Raw genomic sequence first — 19,723 nt, forward strand, 5'->3', positions numbered from 1 at the left:
TTCCCTTTCCGGGTTTCCTGTCCATAAGCTCCCCATCCCCTCCCCCTCCCCCATATGTATATTCCCCCCATACATTCCCCTTACTGCCCCCGTATTACCATGAACTGGGGGTCCAACCTTGGCAGGACCAAGGGCTTCCCCTTCAACTGGTGCCCCAACAAGGCTATTCTCTGCTACATATGCAGTTGGTCACAATTCTTAGGACACATCCACACTTGTAAGATTGTGCACCTTCTCTTGATAATACATTCTAATTCTCCCCAAATTCTACCAGCACTTTGATAACATACTTAATTTTATAAATGGGTCAATTCACTTGCATGGAAACTCTGTAGTTTTCTTGTCTATTTACCTATGGGAAGGTATCTTAGTTGTTTCTAGGAGTTAGATTTTTAAGTATAATTTCTCTAAACATCCAAGGGCAGGATTTTATATGCTCATAAGCTTTCAACTCATGTGGGCAAGTATCTTTGGCCACAATTTTAGGTCTTTTAAGACTGTGTTTATCTTTGTAAGATAATTTTCCAAAATAGGCCCATCATTTGTCACTTACATGAGCAGAGTGTGACAATGTGTGACTGAACACATACTGCACCTTCCCTCCCAGTTGTGTTCAGATGAAAGCCATGTCCTTGTGTGATGCAATCTCATTGTTTTAACTGTAGGTTTCTTAGCGGCAAATGTAGTGGGAAATTTGCCTATAATTTGATGTTCTTTTTCTACTCTCTGTGGTGAGACATCTGTATGGATTTGTTAAAACATTTAGGTTTTTTTTTTTCATCTTTTTTCTTACCTCTTCTCTGAAGCAGGATTTCACTGTCCTGCCCTTGCTGGGCTCAGTCTCACTGTGCAATTGGCTTGCTCGCCTAGGCTTCCTTATTAGCTGATTTCTTCATTTATATGCTTATTTATTGTAAATCCATTTAACTCAAAATAAAACCACTCTGCCAAGAGAGAAAAACAATGACAGGTGTTGCTGTATGTCTTGTCATTTCTCACTGTGATCAGAGTCTGATCTTTATCAAATGGATAGCAGGGCAAGGAGCCCCAGAACAAATTAAACCCTGAGAACTGCCTTGCAGTACTGAGTGTTGAGCCTGAAGAGGGCTGGTGAGAAGGCTTCCCTGTCTGGGCCAGGCCAGCAGTCCCAAATTGGTTTTCCTTCCATAACACTTGCTAGACGGTGTGTGGGCCCTCTAAGTTTCACAACCCAGGGTTCCTGACATCTTAGCTATACTAACAGTGTTACTGGAATGGTTTTGATGTAAGCTCTCTGCTTCCCCCACTACTCTAAATCTGACGGATTTGCCTCCTATACACATGTCATCAATCTGCCTGAGAATTTTTCTTTTGAACCCATCCAACGAAAATGTCCCTCTAGCAGTTGACTCACACTGCATGGAGGAATCGAAGCAGTTGACTTTACAGAAGATAAATGCCAGAGGTATCAAGTTTTTTGAAGTGTTTTCAGGTTTGGAAAAAACATCATCATCATCATCATCATCATCATCAACAACAACAACAACAACAACAACAACAACAGCTAAACATTTGAGAGGGTGCTCCATAATGTCTAAAACACAACAGCATACTGAATGGTTGGTGGCTTATTCTTAGTAAGTAGATTCACTCACTTTCACATTTTGAATTAATCACCACTGAACACTGAATTGAGCTAAAGCTAAAGTGGGCATCATTCCTGTAGGAGGGAGGAAGTCTTCATCCATCAGCTGCAAATGCTTGGTTTTTAGAAAGTGTGCAGTATTACTTCTGGGGAAAGGCACCAGGCAAGGCTTTTCTTTTTTTCTGTCCATTTCCTAGAAATTTGTCTTCCCTTATTACTGAGGGCTCCAGTTAGAAGCTTCACTCCTAGACAGAAGCCCTGAATGGAGAGAAAGAAACAGCTCACGAATTGAACTGTTCTACTTGGTTGATGCTGCACTGAAACGATCAGATTTGTAGAGTCTAAGTGAAATCCAGGACTTAGGGAAGAAAATTCCCACTGCATTTTATAGGCACGGAGACCATACTGTATCGCCATGCTGAGGTGCTCTAAGCCGCCATTACCTTACTGTAAGAGTCCCCAGGGCTGGTGACTTGGGCAGAAAAACTGTGTTTCTCTGCTTATATCTAATATACAAAACGTTTTCAATATGTCAACCCGACCTTGGGGACGGTGTGCTTGTTTTGCTGCCCTAGCACCAGTGCCTTGAATCCCACATTAGACACCATTCCAAGTCCTTCCTAACCTGTGCCTTTAAACCATGGCTTCAGCAGCAGACTTCTTATTTGTTCTCTGGGATTGAGGGGCAGACGCATGTTGACTTGAAGAGAAATCTAATAAAAAAATCTGTGAGCGAACCAACATATCTCTACAAGAACAGTGAACACTGAAGATGTTTATATTTTGGGATTTTAGAAGTTTCTTTGTTTCTTCTTTTTGGTCATTTACTTTGAAATGGGTTTTCTTTCTAGTACATAACTGTGTTGTAGACGGTGCAAATCGTGATGCCAGCAAAGAGCACTGAAAGGTCACAGCAGTCTTTTGTACACAGGAGAAAATATTCTGCCTTTGTGCCCAGTATAGACAGTGCAGAAATGGGAAAGATACTATCAGGTAAATTCTATTTTTCATTAAGATAATTCTGTCTCACAAACGTGAAAGAGAAAAGAATGCTCCCGAATCTGCCGCAGAATGGTAATAACTATGGTGGTGTGGCTGAAGAATAAGTGAAAGAGGAAGAGTTGAGAAGAAACTTGAAGAGTAACTAGCAATAATGTGGGTCAAGACATATAGTTATAATGGCGGCTAATTTTAATGGTATGCCGAGATCTAGAATCTCCATGGAGATACATCTCTGTGAGTATTGGGGGTGGGGAGCACTGTAGACTGATTTAAATAAGGTGGGAAGGTTTGCCTGTAAGTGTGAGCAGTAGTATTGGCTAAGGTTGTGAACTAAACAGGAAGAAGTAGGGAAAACCATCTGTCTCCCTCCTCTTCCTCACTAGGGATGAAACACACCTTGTGACTTAAGAACATACTCGTGAACAGGCTGTTATCTTCTCACACATGTAAGTCTCTACTCTTCCACCATGAACCAAAAGAAACACTTATTTTCTGAAGTTGCTAATATCACATATTTTATGAGAGTAATTTGGAAAAAAAATGAACATACACAGGGGATTTTACTTGTGGCAAAATCACTTGGAGAAACAAGAAGAAGCAAAATGCTATCATGGTTGAGATTTGTCAGGAGAGCTCATTGGTGCCACATTTTACCACCATATCCTGCAGTGCTCTAAACACTAAGTCTGGAGAGAGACCTAAGAATCCTTATAAAGAACCCCAAAGAAGCTCATACTACTAGTCAAACAATCACAGTTTGAAAATAATATTGCAGAAGAAGAAGATGAACATGGTAACAAATAGCTAGAGTAATGGCAAAATAAAATAATAAAATAAAATTGATTCATTTGTTTTGTGAATTAACTTTAAAACATCATGCACCAGCACATATTCCAGCCATCCTTCTCTTAATTTTAGGACATTATTTTTCTTTCTCCCCTGCCTCTGTAGCTGCTTCTCCCTCTCCAATATTCCTAGGCCGATTCTCCAACTAGATTTTCATCCTTCAGAATAACAGTTTGTTAGATGCACAAGAGGAAATAGAATTAAAATTTTAAAAATACAAAAATAAGAACCATAGGATTAAGAATAATTGGGCTTTGGTTGTAATGATTTTGCACTTTTATGCTGCTTTTGTTTTTGTATTGGGAGTCCATGCTGATTTTGGATGCTGAGGGATTCCGACATTATTCTCTCACTGAGAAAATGCTGAGAGAAAACAAAGAAAAAAATCAAAGAACTTGGGAGTAGGTAAAGAGCTCGGCACGTCATGGAAGGTGAACATGAAAAGGGTAAAAATGAAAGCAGAAGCACAAAAAGAATTTTTAACTAAAATAATTTATCATGTGTCTAGTCTGTGTGAATGAGATTAAGGGTAAGGCATTTGTGCTGCCGACTCTCGGGCTGCTTTCTTGACATTGTTTTATAGAACTGATCTGCAAATCGCAGTTCCAAAATAAAATGTCTTCCATAAGAAGGAGAAAGGTTTTGAGATAACAGCTAATGTGCAGATGGTGATACAGAGCCAGTATTTATCATTAATTAGTACTGAAATTGACACAGTGTTTCTTCTCTCAATAGACAGTTTCATGTAAATCTGAACTATGAGTGGAGAGACTCATTGTTCTCATGCTATTTGAACTATTATAAAGTATCTACTGTTATATATCTAAAGACCATTGTTGTATTTAAAAAAGAAATACAAGTATGGTTATCTTTATAACAGTTATTGTTCTATTCCTGTGCTGAATAGTTTTATGTAAACTTGACATGGGCTGGAGTCATCTGAGAGGAGAAAACCTCAATTAGGATAATTAGGTTAATCTCCATAAGATCAGGAGTTGCAGGCCATTCTGTAAGATATTTTCTTAATTAGTGACTGATGGGGAAGGTCCCATTATGGGTCATGCCACCCATGGTGGCAATGGTTCTTGGTTGTCTAAGAAAGCAACATGACAAAGCTGTGAGGGGCAAGACAAATGAGCATCATCCCTCCATGGCCTCTGCATCAGCTCCTGCCTCCAGGTTCCTCTCATGCTTGAGGTCATATCCTGACTTCCTTCAATGAAGGACTGCCATGTGGAAGTGTAGTCTGAATAAAACATTTTCTCACCAAGTTGCTCTGGTCATAGTGTTTCACTGCAGCAATAAAAACCCTAAGACAATTTCCAAAACTTCCACTAGAATAAAGTAACAATGTTTCTTATTTCCTTTGCATAGCCTTCATTGGTGATGGTTAATAATGGTTCGCATGTGGTCCTACCCGCAGTGTCTTTTTCAGCTTTCTTCTATTCAAAACCTCACAGTTTGAGTAATATTTAATACACCTGCCAACAACTTGTTAATGATATAAAATAATTGATTTAGTATAGTAGATGAATGTAATGCTTCTTGAGACTCTTTGTGTCTCCACAGAGTCTCTGATGACACAGCTTGCCTTGTGGACTCACAATGCCTGTTCCTGCCTTTAATTCCCAAATACTGTAAAAAGGCAATGAGCTCCTTTAGAAAGAGCCTTAACTTTTCTTTTTCAAGGCAAACTCATGGGCAGAGGTCTCTTCTGGAATTCCTGTTATCCATGTGGGAAGATCAAGCTGAAAAGACCACCTTATGATCAAGCTAAAACAACTGTGAATCAAAAGTTGCTAGTAGGGGTACATTTTTAAAGATGAAGAAAATAGTTCTGAAATTTATTGAAATGTAGCTTCTTAACATTTATTTCAAGGTGTTTATATTGGACTACATATCGAGATAATTTTTGTATTGATGTCTTCTTTTATAGTTCCTAGTGCTTTTCTACAAAGAAATATGAGAGCAATACGCTCCTATTGTGGATGAGTTGAAACTTCTAAGGCACAAATATATCTACCATCGCATGTATTATTGAACTGGATTGTGTGGCAATGCACTTACACCCCATATTAGCTGGATGCTGGATAGGGCCGCACTAACAGCCCTACTGTGATAAAGAACAGATGTTGCATATTTTGTGAAATGAAACAAGTTTCACAAATGTTTTATATTGAACTAAAATTGTGACTATACTTGGCCCATTCCCCATGCTTCTCAAAGCTTTGAAAGTGAACATACTGGTTTTAATTGACCTGAATCTTTGTGAAGAGAGACTTTTCAGAGTAAAACTTCAAATACAAGATACTGATCAGACATACAAAATAGGCAATGAGTCTTTTGTGTTTTATTTTTTGGAACCTAAATATAGATGAAGTTCATCTCCAAAATGTGATATAAAATATGTCCTATACATAAACAGCATAGAAATTCAGACAGATAATTTGACCATGTAAGGGAATTCAAGTAACGCTGGCTTTTGACAACATTTTCTAAAGAATTTTATCACTGATGCTATGTATGCATCAAAGAATGAAAACTGTGAGAAAATTAAAATATATTTTGAGAAGATACATCTTTAGTGTTTCAGATGAGAAACATTCTTGAATTTGTAGAAAATAAGCAATGCAACATGTACATTCATATATCTATTATCACAGACATCAAGATCAAGGTGAAAACTAGCATTTTAGCATGTTGACATACTATTTGTATTACCTCAAGTCACATTTGAAAGAAAAAGCAGACAAATCACAAAATTGTCTTTTCTTTTCTCTTCATTGATTTGTTTGTTTTATGTATGTGAATGCTTTACCTGCATACCACCTCCCTCTCTCTCTCTCTCTCTCTCTCTCTCTCTCTCTCTCTCTCTCTCTCTCACACACACACACACACACACACACACACACACACATTAATCATGTGTACACCTGTTGCCCTTGAGGTCAGAAGAGTGTGTTGGATCCCATGGTTGTTACTTACCATGGGGAGGTGGTGATATCACACCTGGGTATCAAACCTAGAGCCTCTACAAGAGAAAGAGCTCTTTAACTAATGAGCTTTCTCTCTAGCCTTATGGTTGACATTTTTAATAACCTGTAATACTGATGTTTCAAGATGAAAGAAGGCATTTTTGGATTTAATGTCATAAATTTCAATCTATGAAGAAATGAAAAGAAAATTAAAATATTTTCCATTATTTCTTCTGAATGAAAACAGAAACTGGGCAATTAACACAGAGTTCAGGTTTAATCCCTGCCCCACAAAGTCACAGCTGTTATATTAGGCACCTTCTATTTTCACATTAGCATCTCTGTAAGTAACCACAGCAGATTCTTAGCTTTTGACAGTTATAGACTGCGTGTATAAGCTGATACTGTGAACACAGGGTGCACTGTATCTCAGAATCTGATCATTAGGTGACATCCATGACATTTGTCACCTTTGTTTTGCATGGTAGACAACAAGACATTTAATTATGAATGCATATGTTCTCTTACAATTATAAGTAACCACACTATGCAGAACAGTAATTAAGTATCAAGTGCTTTAGTTTCTTTTTATGACTTCTATTTAAAGGAAGAAAATGAAAAGAAATAAGGAACATTTGTAATCTGACCATTTTCACAAAGCTACCTCTGCTTTGAATGATTCTGTTTCTGGGCCCAAGAGGCTCAGTTCAGCTTTCCTTCTCACAGTCTGCATCAGTGTTTCTCACGGTGGACTCCTTCGACCTGAAATTGAAATGCCACTGGCTATTTACCCATGCCAACATACAAGAGTGTCCTGAAAGAATTTGAAACAGCACACAAGAGAGAGGTAGACAGGTTTACTTTGTTTCTGATTTCTACACTCTGTGTTCAACTGCTCCAGCATTTCCCTAAAGTTTGCACCGGCCTCTGGAGTGTCCTGCCTCAGGCTCTTAACTTCCTGATGCCACCATGATGCACTTCATTAGCAGAATGCCTAGCCTTTCCTCTGCATCCCTCCAAAAGCCTACTCCTTTGTTTGACTTTGTGTTTTCTATGATGAGAGACTACAAGTCTGAGCTGGAATTTCTAAACTGACAGTTAACAAACTAAAGCTCATACAACAGCTCAAATATCATACCTATTGAGGAATATACTCCATCCACAGGTACTGACATTCTAACAGGCGAGACAATATAACTATTGTCTGAGGCAATTTTGTGATGATGAGATCTTTAGGATCACAGCACGAAGTTAAGACTTTCATATAGAGTACACACTTTTTAACTATCTCAAATTTCTCTGCATTTGCAAGAATGCTGTTTCATACACAAAGACACATTGTAAACACATATGATTATATACCACATAATTTTAGGCAGATCACACTTCAAGTGGATAGCCACTTCCCAGAGATATCTTAAGTTTAAGTTGGAATAGCCTTCATGTCACTCTTGAGTGAATATGCACATCTGAAATAGCAGTGTATTGAAAAATACAGTAAGTTTGAATACTTACTTGTAATTGTGAGTGATGCATGATGCAAAAGTTGAAAAGTTAAGGACTTCACTTTATTAACATCAGGGAAAACAGGTAAGATGTGATTGGAATGAAATCTAATTTTATTTTAATTTTTAGAAAGTAACTTTCGCTCATGGTTCCAGCCCCATATGTAGCAGAGGATGGGAGGAGAAGCCCTTGGTTCTGTGAAGGCTCGATGCCCTAGTGTAGAGGAATGCCAGGTGGGGAAGTGGGAGGGAGTGGGCAGGTGGGGTAGCACCCTCATGGAGGCAGGGGATGAGGGGGATGGGATGGAGTTCCTGGAAGGGAAACCAGGAAATGTAAATAAAGAAAATATCCAATAAAAGAAAAGAAAAAATAAAGTAACTTTAGGAAATTATAAGAATGAAAATCTCTCTTTTGTTCCAATTATTATTATTTTAATTTTTATTATGTGTCTACTGGTGTGTTATTATATTTTTATGTGACTGTATGTGCATAAGTGTGTGCCCACATATATGAACCCATGTGCATGTCCGTGTGCATGAGTTTATTTCTGAGCCCATGCCTATGCAATGGCACACTTCTGGAAGTAAAGAGGACAACTTGTGAGAGTCAGTTCTCTTTTTACTATGAAGGTACTGGGAGTAACAACACAGGATCCCATAGTTTCTATCAGCCATGGCTCCTTTGGCACTCTCTGAGACAGAAAGTAAAGGAGAGGCACATGCTATGACTCAATGGCTCTCAAGTCACAGTACCAGCCTTCTCAAATACTCTTTGTCAACTTTGATATGCTGAAATAAATTACATGACATGCAATTTCCTGTCATCCTGGGAAAGGGTTAGATCAAGTAAAACCCTTCACTTATTGTAGAGATGAGTCATTCCATAATTTGGCTCAGAGATGAGGGCTATTTACAGAGAAACGTCTTGCCCCCAGACTCCCACCACCTCACTATAATCTTCAGATCATCTCTCTGTGTCCCTGTCTCTGACTCTCTGTCTCTCTGTTTCTCTCCCTCTGTGTGTGTGTCTCTTTGTGTGTGAGAGACAGATAGACAGAGACAGAGAGGCAGAGGCAGAAAGATAGAAACAGAGATAGATAGACATATAGAGAGAAAATGTAGATATAGTTATAGAAAACTAGATATGTAGATACATAGATAGAGATAGAAATATACAAATCAATATATAAATATAAGTATAGATGGTTGGGAACACAATTAGTAATTCAAAGATAAGAATACTGGTATTCTAAACCAAGTGATTAGAGCTATTCTGCAAACATTAATAACCACCTCAAAAAATGTAAATTTCAGATTCAGGTGCAAATGCTCTACCCCTGAAAATTATCCCAGACTCCTTTGTCATAAACTTTGACATTGTCATGCTTCAAAGCTTCCCTGTTGCTTGGCATGTCAACATTAAGTGGTCTGGTATATTTAGATATGAAGATATATAGAAGGAGTGATTTAAGACTAGCAATTAGAACTTATTTTTTGATCTATATTTCATTATTTAACAGCATTATATGTCACTTTTCACTTTTTGATGTATAAGAGGACTTATGTAGAACTCAGGCAAAGCTAGCTGGCTTCTTTCACCCAACAAAACAGGAGTAGAGTCACTTAAGATCCTGGTTCGCTGTTTTCACGTTGTTTTTTGAACAACCAGGAAGCCCTACTTAACAGATTCCATAAAAAATGCTTCCAATTCTGAATTAGCTCCTGAATGTCGAATGTCTGTCTGCCTTTGAGCAAATGAGAAGTCAGCCCCTATGACAATGTGTTGCACTCTTGACAGAGACTAGGGTTATTGTACTATGTGATAGTGTGGCATGATTTACTTCATTATGAAGGACAAAATGGCTCCAGGTGTCTTCAAAACTGCTGATGTCAATCTTCCAAGAAGAAATTTTAATAACGTATATAGGAAGAAGATCATCCTTCATTTGTATTTGTGTTACTTATTTGTATATATATATATATATATATATATATATATATATACATATATACATACATACATACATGCAGAATTGTACTGCAACACATGACCCTGAGATGAATGAATGTACTATGTGAATGTTTTTATATACTTAGGAATTTCTTCCATGAGCATTTGAAATTGATGTATTTCCTCTGCTCAAGCTGAGAAATCAGTTCTTTTCACTGATGGATACATGCTGCTGTCTTGTCCTCACCTTTCATCATTATAGCCACACTTTAAAATGGCCACTGCCCTTACTGTGTTTATTTCCCAAAGTAAAAAGCATTTATTTAGAAATAACTAAACTAAAGGCTGAAACTTGTGTGCTATAAGCACAATATCATATTGTTTTTAGTGTATACAAGAAGTGTTTTATGCTCAGTTAGCAAAGGGGGAAGATTGAGTTACTGGTTATTTTACAGAGATGTTGTCGTCTATGGGTAAAATAGCCTTGCTAATAATTGCCTTACTATGGTTCACTTTTGTGACCACAGACAGAATTGTCACATATGACTGTGAAGATTGTACACAAGAGGTAATTATCAGAAATGACCATAATGATTTGAACATGAAATGTACATGAAATATATCAAAAATGTATAATTTCCTATACTTCATTTAATTTGAATATCTCCAAACCTACAGGTTTCCACTTACCCTCTAGGGCCTTTAATTCTGACAAAGGTGCAACCAATTGAATATCCGGTGTATGCAGAGTTCCCAAGATTTTAGGAGAGGTGAAAGCCGAGTGTTGCAATACAGAAAAGTATATCCATGCCCATATTCACTGGTCAGATTAATTACCGTGAGCAAATACCGAAGGCATTTAAGCCCACAAAAGGTTAAGGGGTGTCTGAGTCCTGAAAGTGTGAGATGCTCGTTCAACCTGGGGTTCTTGAAACCCTGTGAGTCATGTTTCCACATCTTCTGAGAGGCCCACGGAGGAGAACAGCAACAACAAAAAGCCGTGTACCAGGAAAACGTTTGCTGGTTAGCAGCTGCTATAAAGCATGGTATTTTTAATTCAGTCAAGGTGTAATGTCTGGGCATACATAGACACCACCTTTGACCATGTGAATCACTTTGTCATTTAGTTCCTACAGGTAGGAGTTTATTCATCGCTTAAAGAAGGCAGAAAGCACCAAAGAGAAAGAAAATACTTCAGGAGATTCAGTGGCAAATTGTTTCTAGAATCATTTAGCCTTGTGCTCTAAACAAGATGATTATCAGGAAAAAAATTCAGCGTTATTAGTTATTCATCCACTTTCATTTACCTTTTGAAAGCGGCAAAACAGTTCAATTATATTACAAGGAAAAATCCATTTTGTGCTAAAAAAAAAGGATAATAATCAACTTAGAATGCTGATTTTGAAGAATTGCAACAATTCAGTTTAACGATTCTTAAAATGCTAACATTTGAAAATGACGATTATTATAATGTATCTTCCTGATTTGGAGGAGAAACAATACTTCATAAAATTGTTCCTTAATGAGCAGTTGAAACACAAGCTCACACTTATTTGTTATTACTACCTCTTTCATGATTTTTCCGTGGAGTTTTATTTTGAAGTGTTTAGAGGTCTTTAAAAAGTTTATAGTATCTCCACAAAAGCTATTCAGAAATAATCAAATCAGTTTCCTTCACTCCACCACAAAAAACCCCTTTCTTCTACCAGCTACTATTCATGTCTACTCTATGGCATGATGTCTGTTCTGAATACTTTATATACATAGCTTTTTGTTATGTATTTGTGGTGCTTTTGATAAAGGGTCTTGTTATATAACCCAGCCCACCCTTGGAATTACTAGGTAGCTCATATTGATCTTGAACTTACGCTCCTCATCTTCCTGAATCCAGGGCGGTTGGATTAAAAGTGTCCACATGCAGGGCTCTAGAACCATCTAGTATGTGATCTTTATGATTGCCTTTTTTCCCTCAGCATAATATCTTCAAGACTTACTAGGTTGCATTAAGAGATAGTACATTATATATGTTAATTGTTAAATAATATTCCATTTGTTGAATATAACATTTCTTGTTACTGTTTAGTCCATGAGCCTTTGTGATATTTATAATTTATTACTGCTATTGTGAATGATGGTATGAACATCAATAAATTGATTGCTCAGTGTGTTTATGCTTTCATGTTTTGGAATATATTTGGAAATATTGGGAACTAGGTTTCTGGATCGTTGATGACTATGGTGAAACTATTTGGAAAGTATGAGGTTCTTTTTCAACCAACCTTTCTTGTTTTATAAAACCACTACTACTCTACTAGGGTTCAAATTTTCCCTATCCTCCAAATACTAATTATCATCTCTTCACTGTTACTATTGGGGCTCAGTAATTCCTTCTGGGTTTGATGGGCTTTCTATAGCTATTGATGCCAAGAATTGTACCATCTATATAGCTTCTGATTTTTACAATAATAGTGTTTCATAGTTTCAGAGCAGATGATTCACACTTTTTGTTAATTTGGGGGATTATTTTGTTAGTGGTACAATTATAAGCTGATTATTTTTGATTATTTAGTCTTATTTTCAGGTTGTTTATTGGTAGCACACGTATATAAATGGTTTTTGAATATTGATTGTGTATTATGCAACATTTTTGGCTCAAATCATTTGTTAGTTTTAACAGTATTTTAAGTAAATTCCTCAGAAATGTTTATGTACAACACCTGCAAACAGAATTAGTTTTATTTCATCTAAGAATGGGTATTTAATTTTATAGGCTAATTATCCTGGCTGGTTCTCTTAGTGCTACAGTTAAGCATATTCACAGAAATAAATTTCTTTGCATTTTTCTTGACCTTGGCAGAAAAGTATCAGTGTTACTACAAAGTGTGGTTTCAACTATTGCTTATTTAAACTACATCTTTACAGCTGCTTTCTAAGTTTAGATAAGTTCCTCTTTCTACTGCCAACAAGATGGGTGTTTACATGCTGAAGATATTATGACTTTGTCAAATACAGTTTTTTCATTTATAAAACTGCTTTTTTATTGGATATTTATAAATTTACATTTCAAATGTTATCCCCTTTCCTGTTTTCCATTCATAAACAACCTATGCATTCTCTCCTCCCCCTTCTTGTATGAGGGTGTTACCCCCACCAAACCACCCACCCCTTCCCACCTCCCTGCCCTGATATTTCCCTACACTGGAGAGTCCAGCCTTGGCAGGACTAAGAGCTGCTCCTCCCATTGGTACCCAACAAGGCCATCCTCTGCTACATATACAGCTGGAGCCATGGGTCTGTCCATGTGTACTCTTTGGGTGGTGGTTTAGTCCCTGGGAGCTCTAGTTGGTTAGTATTGTTGTGCTTATGGGGTTGCAGACCCCTTCATCTCCTTCAATCCTTTCTCTAACTCTTCCAATGGGGACCCTGTTCTCAGTTCAATGGTTTGCTGCTAAAATCCACCACTGTATTTGTCATGCTCTGGCAAAGCCTCTCAGGAGACAGCTATATCAGGCTCCTGTCAGTATGCACTTCTTGATATCAGCAATAGTATGGCTGGATCTCCAGGTTGGGGAAGGTCTGAATGGGCATTCCTTCACTCTCTGCTCCAAACTTTGTTACCATATCTCCTCCTACGAATATTTTTGACTGAAGCATTCACACTTTGATCATTCTTCTTCTTGAGCTTCATGCGGTCTGTGGATTGTATCTTGGGTATTCTGAGCTTTTGGCCTAATATGCATTTATCAGTGAGTGCATACCATGTAAGTATTTTTGTGATTGGGTTACCTCACTCAGAATGATATTTTCTAGTTCCATCTATTTGCCTATGAATTTCATGAAGGCATTGTTTTAATAGCTGAATATACTCCATTGTGAAGATGTACCACATTTTCTGTATCCATTCCTCTGTTTAAGGACATCTTGGTTCTTTCCAGCTTCTGGCTATCATAAGTAAGTCTGCTATGAACATAGTGGAGCATGTGTCTTTGTTATTTGTTGGGCCATATTTTGAGAATATGCTCAGGAGTGGTATAGCTGGGTCCTCAGGTAGTAGGATTTTCTGAGGAACCTCCAGACTGATTTACAGAGTGGTTGTACCATTTTGCAATCCCACCAACAATGGAAGAATGTTCCTCTTTTTCTATATCCTCACCAGCTAATGTTGTCACCTGAGCCTTTGATCTTAGCCATTCTGATTGGTGTGAGATGGATACTCAGGGTTGTTTTGATTTCCATTTCTCTGATGACTAAAGATGCTGAACATTTCATTAGGTACTTCTCAGTCATTCAATATTGCTCAGCTGAGATTTATTTAGCTCTGTACCCCGTTTTTAATAGGATTATTTGATTCTCTGGTGTCTAACTTCTTGAGTTCTTTGTATACATTGGATATTGTCTTCTATCAGATGGTAAAGACTGGTAAAGACCTTCTCCCAATCTGTTGGTTGCCGTTTTGTCCTAATGACAGTGTCCTATGCCTTATAGAAGTTTTGCAATTTTATGAGGTCACATATGTCGATTCTTGATCTCAGAACCTAAACCATTGGTTTCTGTTCAGGAAATTTTTTCCAGTGCCCATGTGTTCAAGACTCTTCCCCATTTTTTCTTCTATTAGTTTGAGTGTATCTGGTTTTATGTGGAGGTCCTTGATCCACTTGAACTTGAGCTTTGTACAGGGCTATAAGAATGAGTCAGCACGTAGAAAAATGCAAATCAATCCATTCTGACCTCCAGTTGAACCAGCACCATTTATTGAAAATTCTATCTTTTTTCCACTGGATGGCTTTAGCTCCTTTGTCAAGATCAAGTGATCAAGTGAGCATAGGTGTGTGGGTTCATTTCTGAATCTTCAATTCTATTTCATTGATTTACCTGCCTGTCTCTGTACCAATATCATACAGTTTTTATCACTATTGCTCTGTAATATAGCTTGAGGTCAAGGGTGATGATTCCCCCAGAAGTTCTTTTATTGTTCAGGATAGTATAAACTCTCATGGGTTTTTTTTTTTGTTATTTCAAATGAATTTGCAAATTGTTCTTTCTGACTCTATGAAGAATTGAGTTGGAATTTTGATGGGGATTGCATTGAATATGTAGATTGCTTTGGTAAAATGGCCATTTTGACAATATTAATCCTGCCATCAATGAGCATGGGAAATTTTTCCTACTTCTGAGACCTACTTCAATTTCTTTCTTCAGAGACTTGAAGTTCTTGTCATACAGATATTTCACTTGCTTGGTTAGAGTCACACTGTGGTATTTTATGTGATTTGTGACTTTTGTGAAGGTGCCATTTTCCTAATTTCTTTCTCAGCTTCTTCATCATTTCTGTAGATGATGGTTACTGATTGACTTGAGTTAATTTTATATCCAGCCACTTTGATGGATGTTGTTTATCAGGCTTAGTAGTTCTCTTGTGGAACTTTTCTGGACACTTAAGTATATTATCATATCATCTGCAAACAGTGAAATTTTGATTTCTTCCTTTCTAATTTGTATCTCTATGACCTCCTTTTGTTGCCTGATTGCTCTGTCTACTATATTGAATAAGTAGGGAGAGAGTGGGCAGCCTTGTCTAGTTCCTGATTTAATGGGATTGCTTCAAGTTTCTTTCCTTGTAATTTGATGTTGGCTATTGGTTTGCTGTATATTGTTTTTACTATCTTTAAGTATGGGCTTTGATTTCCTGATCTTTCCAAGCCTTTTAACGTAAAGGGGTGTTGAATTTTGTCAAATGCTTTCTCAGCATCTAATGAGATGATTATGTGGTTTTTTTCTTTGAGTTTGTTTATATAGTGGATTATGTTGATAGATTTCTGTACATTTCTTCATCCCTGGGATGCTTACTTGATCATGATGGATGATTGTTTATGTGTCCTGCAAGAATTTTATTGAGTACTTTTGCATCAACATTCATAAAGGAAATTGGTCTAAAGTTCTTTCTTTGTTGGGTCTCTGTTTAGGTATAAGCATAATTGTGGCTTCATAGAAGGAATTGGGTAGTGTTCCTTCTTGTTTCCATTTTGTAGAATAGTTTGGACAGTATTGGCCTTCTATGAAGGTCTGATAGAATTCTGCACTAAACCCAATTGGTCCTGGGCTATTTTTGTTTGGGAGACTTTTAATCATTGCTTCTATTTCTTTAGGAGTTATGGGAGTGTTTAGATGGTTTATCTAAACCTGATTTAACTCTGGTACCTGGTATCTGTCTAGAAAATTGTCCATTTCCTCCTGATTTTCCAGTTTTGTTGAATATAGCCTTTTGTAGTAGGATCTGATGATTTTCTTAATTTCTTCAGATTCTGCTGTATGTCTCCCTTTTCATTTTTGATTTTGTTAATTTAGATACACTCTCTGTGCCCCCTGGTCAGTCTGGCTAAGGGTTTATCTATCTTGTTCATTTTCTCAAGAACAAGCTCCTGGTTTTGTTTATTTTTTGTATAGTTCTTTTTGTTTAACTGCTTTTAATGCTTCATTTTGATGGCATAATTCATTGTTTTAACTAGATTTTTGTGATTACCCAACTTTACCTACTAAAGTGAATCTTATCTTTTTATGTTATATAAACATTTATATTTTGTGTTCTACTTGAGAATACGTATAAAGCATTAATCTATTTTAAAGAACCGTTGTTCTCCAGTTGTAATTGTCATCTTGGATTCTTACTGCTGAATAAGGTCACAATTCTAGGTCTTTCTGAACTCTGGGTGGCTGGTTCAACTAAGCTGTTCTGGTTCAAACTCCTCCCCAAGTTGACTAACTCAAACTGACTTTGCAAGGCTTCTCACTGAATTGCTCTGCTTGGCCTCAAACCAACTCTGGTAGTCTGTTTAATCCTTTGGCTCCTTCTCTGTCTCTGGTTAATTCTGTCTTCATTAACAACCTTTCTAAAACTGCCTCCTCCTCCTTCTCCTCCTCCTCCTCCTGCTCCTCATCCTCCTCCTCCTCCTCCTCCTCCTCCTCTTCTTCTTCTTCTTCTTCTTCTTCTCTCTCTCTCTCAGTGTGCATATATGTGTGCATGTATATGTATGTGTGTGTGAGTGTGTGTGTGCTGCTCTCTTAATTCCTCTATTCTTCTGTCTGTACTAATGAGAATTATATGTATTGTGTTTCTGATTCATTCTTTCAAATCTTTCTCTGATTTATCACTTTGTCTACTACTCAATTAGATATGCACTAAAAGTATGTCTGTATCACAGTCAGAGGGATTAAAGGTATGTACTCCAGCCAGGACACACAGATATAGGCCTTTGAATGTGACCCCTTATCAAAGCATCCATGTTGCTGGATTAAAATTCCTCTACAGTCTATGTTCATAAAATATATATGAACATTTTTTCTAGTAATTATTCTTTCTGCCTTTTAGTGAGGGCCTCTTGAATTATTAGGGTACAGTAATTGCCTCATAAACAACACAAACATAATCTTAGTCAGACATGGATAATTGATTGAGTACACGCCCCAGGTATGGGTAACCAATGTCATGGTCCAGATTTGGGAACTGAGCAATACGAGCAAGTTAAGACTCTACAGGGTGTTTAACCCCCAAATCCACAAACATCTGCGCCCAATCATGATTTGGGGATAAGGAATTTCCTTAGGAATATGTTTCACTGTGTACTTTTCCTGCTCCCATTGGTTGAGGTATTCAACTGTGCCTGGGGAGTTGCCTCATCTAATACTCATGTTTTAACTTCTTTACTAGGATGAGACTTTTCTAATATTCATGTCTTAATGTGCCTACTGGGATAGCAGTTACCCATGTACAGGTTTCTTTCTGCCAAGTCTTAGGATCTTAAACTTTACTCAACCGTTAACCACCACTCTGAATGGAAGTCTTATTTCAAATAGATTCTCATACTGGTGCAGGTGTCTCTGTTATGCTGGACTTCATCCCAGGGACAAATAGAGAAGAGCTCATGTAAAACTAAACAAAAGAGTTCTACTGACTTCTGTCTTAACTGGTTTCCAAGGACACAGAATGTAATAGAGTATGTAATCAATCTTGGTATTAGAAAGTTTCCTAATAATAGCAAAAAGATATGAGTAAGTTTCCTTATAATGAAAGGCTATCCAGGTAAAGGCTCCTTAGGCCTTAACACAAATGATTTAGGAAACATGCATTTGAGATATTTTTAGAAGATTTGTTAAGACTTGATTAAAATGTTTTATATCTTTGGAAATGTTCACTAGTGGAGGCAGCCAAGTAGAACAAACAAACAAACAAACAAATAAGAACTTATGGGCATGCAGATACATTTTGTTTTATGTAAAATCCTGTTACTGAATTATTTCTTACTATAAAACATATATGCAATTAAGTTAAAAGCTTAAAATGATTTAAAGCCAAAGTGATGTGAAAATTATTGCTGCTATCCCCACATAGATCAGGATTTTGCTTCTCAAATCAGAATGTTACAACTTTTCATAAGGAGAAAATATATGCATTATGTATTTGTTGATTTCATTTATAAATGAGGCTTGGATATTAGGAGACTTAGTAAGATTTATAGAAATCTATATTTAAATCACTACTTTGGAGGCTATTTCAAACTTGTACTGTACAATCCAAACACCAAGGGTTTCTCTCCTTAGAATACTCCCAGGATGCCAGACAGAAACATTTTTTTCCTTTGTTCAAGATTTTATTAAACGTACTTACAAGACAACATCCAGCCTCCAGATGCAGCTGCTAAGACCCTGTTATGCTGTAGGCACTGGCTGAGGCATGGCGTGTGGCTCTGGCTTCCCACCCTTCTGTTCTGAGATGGGGGTGGTGGGCAAGATTTCATCTTTAGGTTCCACAATGCTCACATGATCAGGCAGAGGTTTCTTGGGACCAATCTTACCGCTTGGGTCCCAGGGCAGCATGATCTTCACTTTGATGCCCAGCACGCCCTGTCTGAGGAGCACATGGCGCACAGCAGTATCAACATAGTAGTTAACAGGGTCTCCGCTGTGAATCATCAGACCATCCACAAACTTCACGGACTTGGCCCTCTGTCCTCGGAGCTTCCCAGACACCACAACCTCGCAGCCCTCAGCCCCGCTTTCCATAATGAACCGAAGCACACCATAGCAGGCCCTTCGAACTGCAAGCCCTCCTAAGAGTTTGTAGCATAGAGACTCTGCCTGGGCAATGGCACACAGACCTCCTGTGGCCACTTTTTCTGCATACAGCTCTACGCTGCCTTCAGGGAAGACAAACTGTTTCTGGACAACTGCAGTCAGCTCTCTGATCCGACGACCCTTCTCCCCAAGAACATTCTGTGTTCTGGTGCCTAAAATAATGATTTCTGTTCTGGTCGGCGTAACTCGAACTTCAACTCTAGAGTAGCCATCTTCAGCCAGCTCCCGAGTGAGAAACTCATTCAATTCAGCTTTAAAGATGCCATCAGCTACAAACTTCCTCTTCTTGGAAATCTGTACCGCCATCTTGCTGCCGCGCGCCGCTGAAAGGAAAGGAGACCGAAACATTTTTAAGCAATGTTAGAGCAGAAGTTCCTTCCTCAAGAGGTGGTATAGTTGCAAGATGATCTGCAATGTAAAAGAAAAGTAGGCTAATTCCTCTGAAAGAATAAGCCTGTGGCTTAGAACACAAATTACAGCTCTATTTCCTGCAGGTAGTATTTTACATACTTATATATTTACAGATAAATATTAAGTGGAACTTTCAATTATCAATGCTGCTGTTCTTAATGTTATTTTTATTAGCATTGCTCATAAGTTGAACTATAGGAGTGCCCGTAAGATCAAACACAGTTACAACAGTTATTTATGAGGACGTGCTCAGTCAGTGTAGGAATCTAAACACCCTCAC

At 37.7% G+C, this 19,723-nt stretch overlaps 1 protein-coding gene across 1 annotated transcript; it reads right to left on the reverse strand.

Moving 5' to 3' along the window:
* Positions 1-18,526: 18,526 nt before the first annotated feature.
* Positions 18,527-19,365, reverse strand: Rps3l1 (ribosomal protein S3 like 1). Its single transcript, XM_039106339.2, has one exon. It carries the CDS (start codon positions 19,336-19,338, stop codon positions 18,607-18,609), a length of 732 nt encoding a protein of 243 aa, XP_038962267.1. The 5' UTR covers positions 19,339-19,365; the 3' UTR covers positions 18,527-18,606.
* Between the last annotated feature and the right edge of the window lie 358 nt (positions 19,366-19,723).

The sequence above is a fragment of the Rattus norvegicus genome, chromosome 3 (assembly GCF_036323735.1).
Source record: "Rattus norvegicus strain BN/NHsdMcwi chromosome 3, GRCr8, whole genome shotgun sequence".
Classification (NCBI taxonomy): domain Eukaryota; kingdom Metazoa; phylum Chordata; class Mammalia; order Rodentia; family Muridae; genus Rattus; species Rattus norvegicus.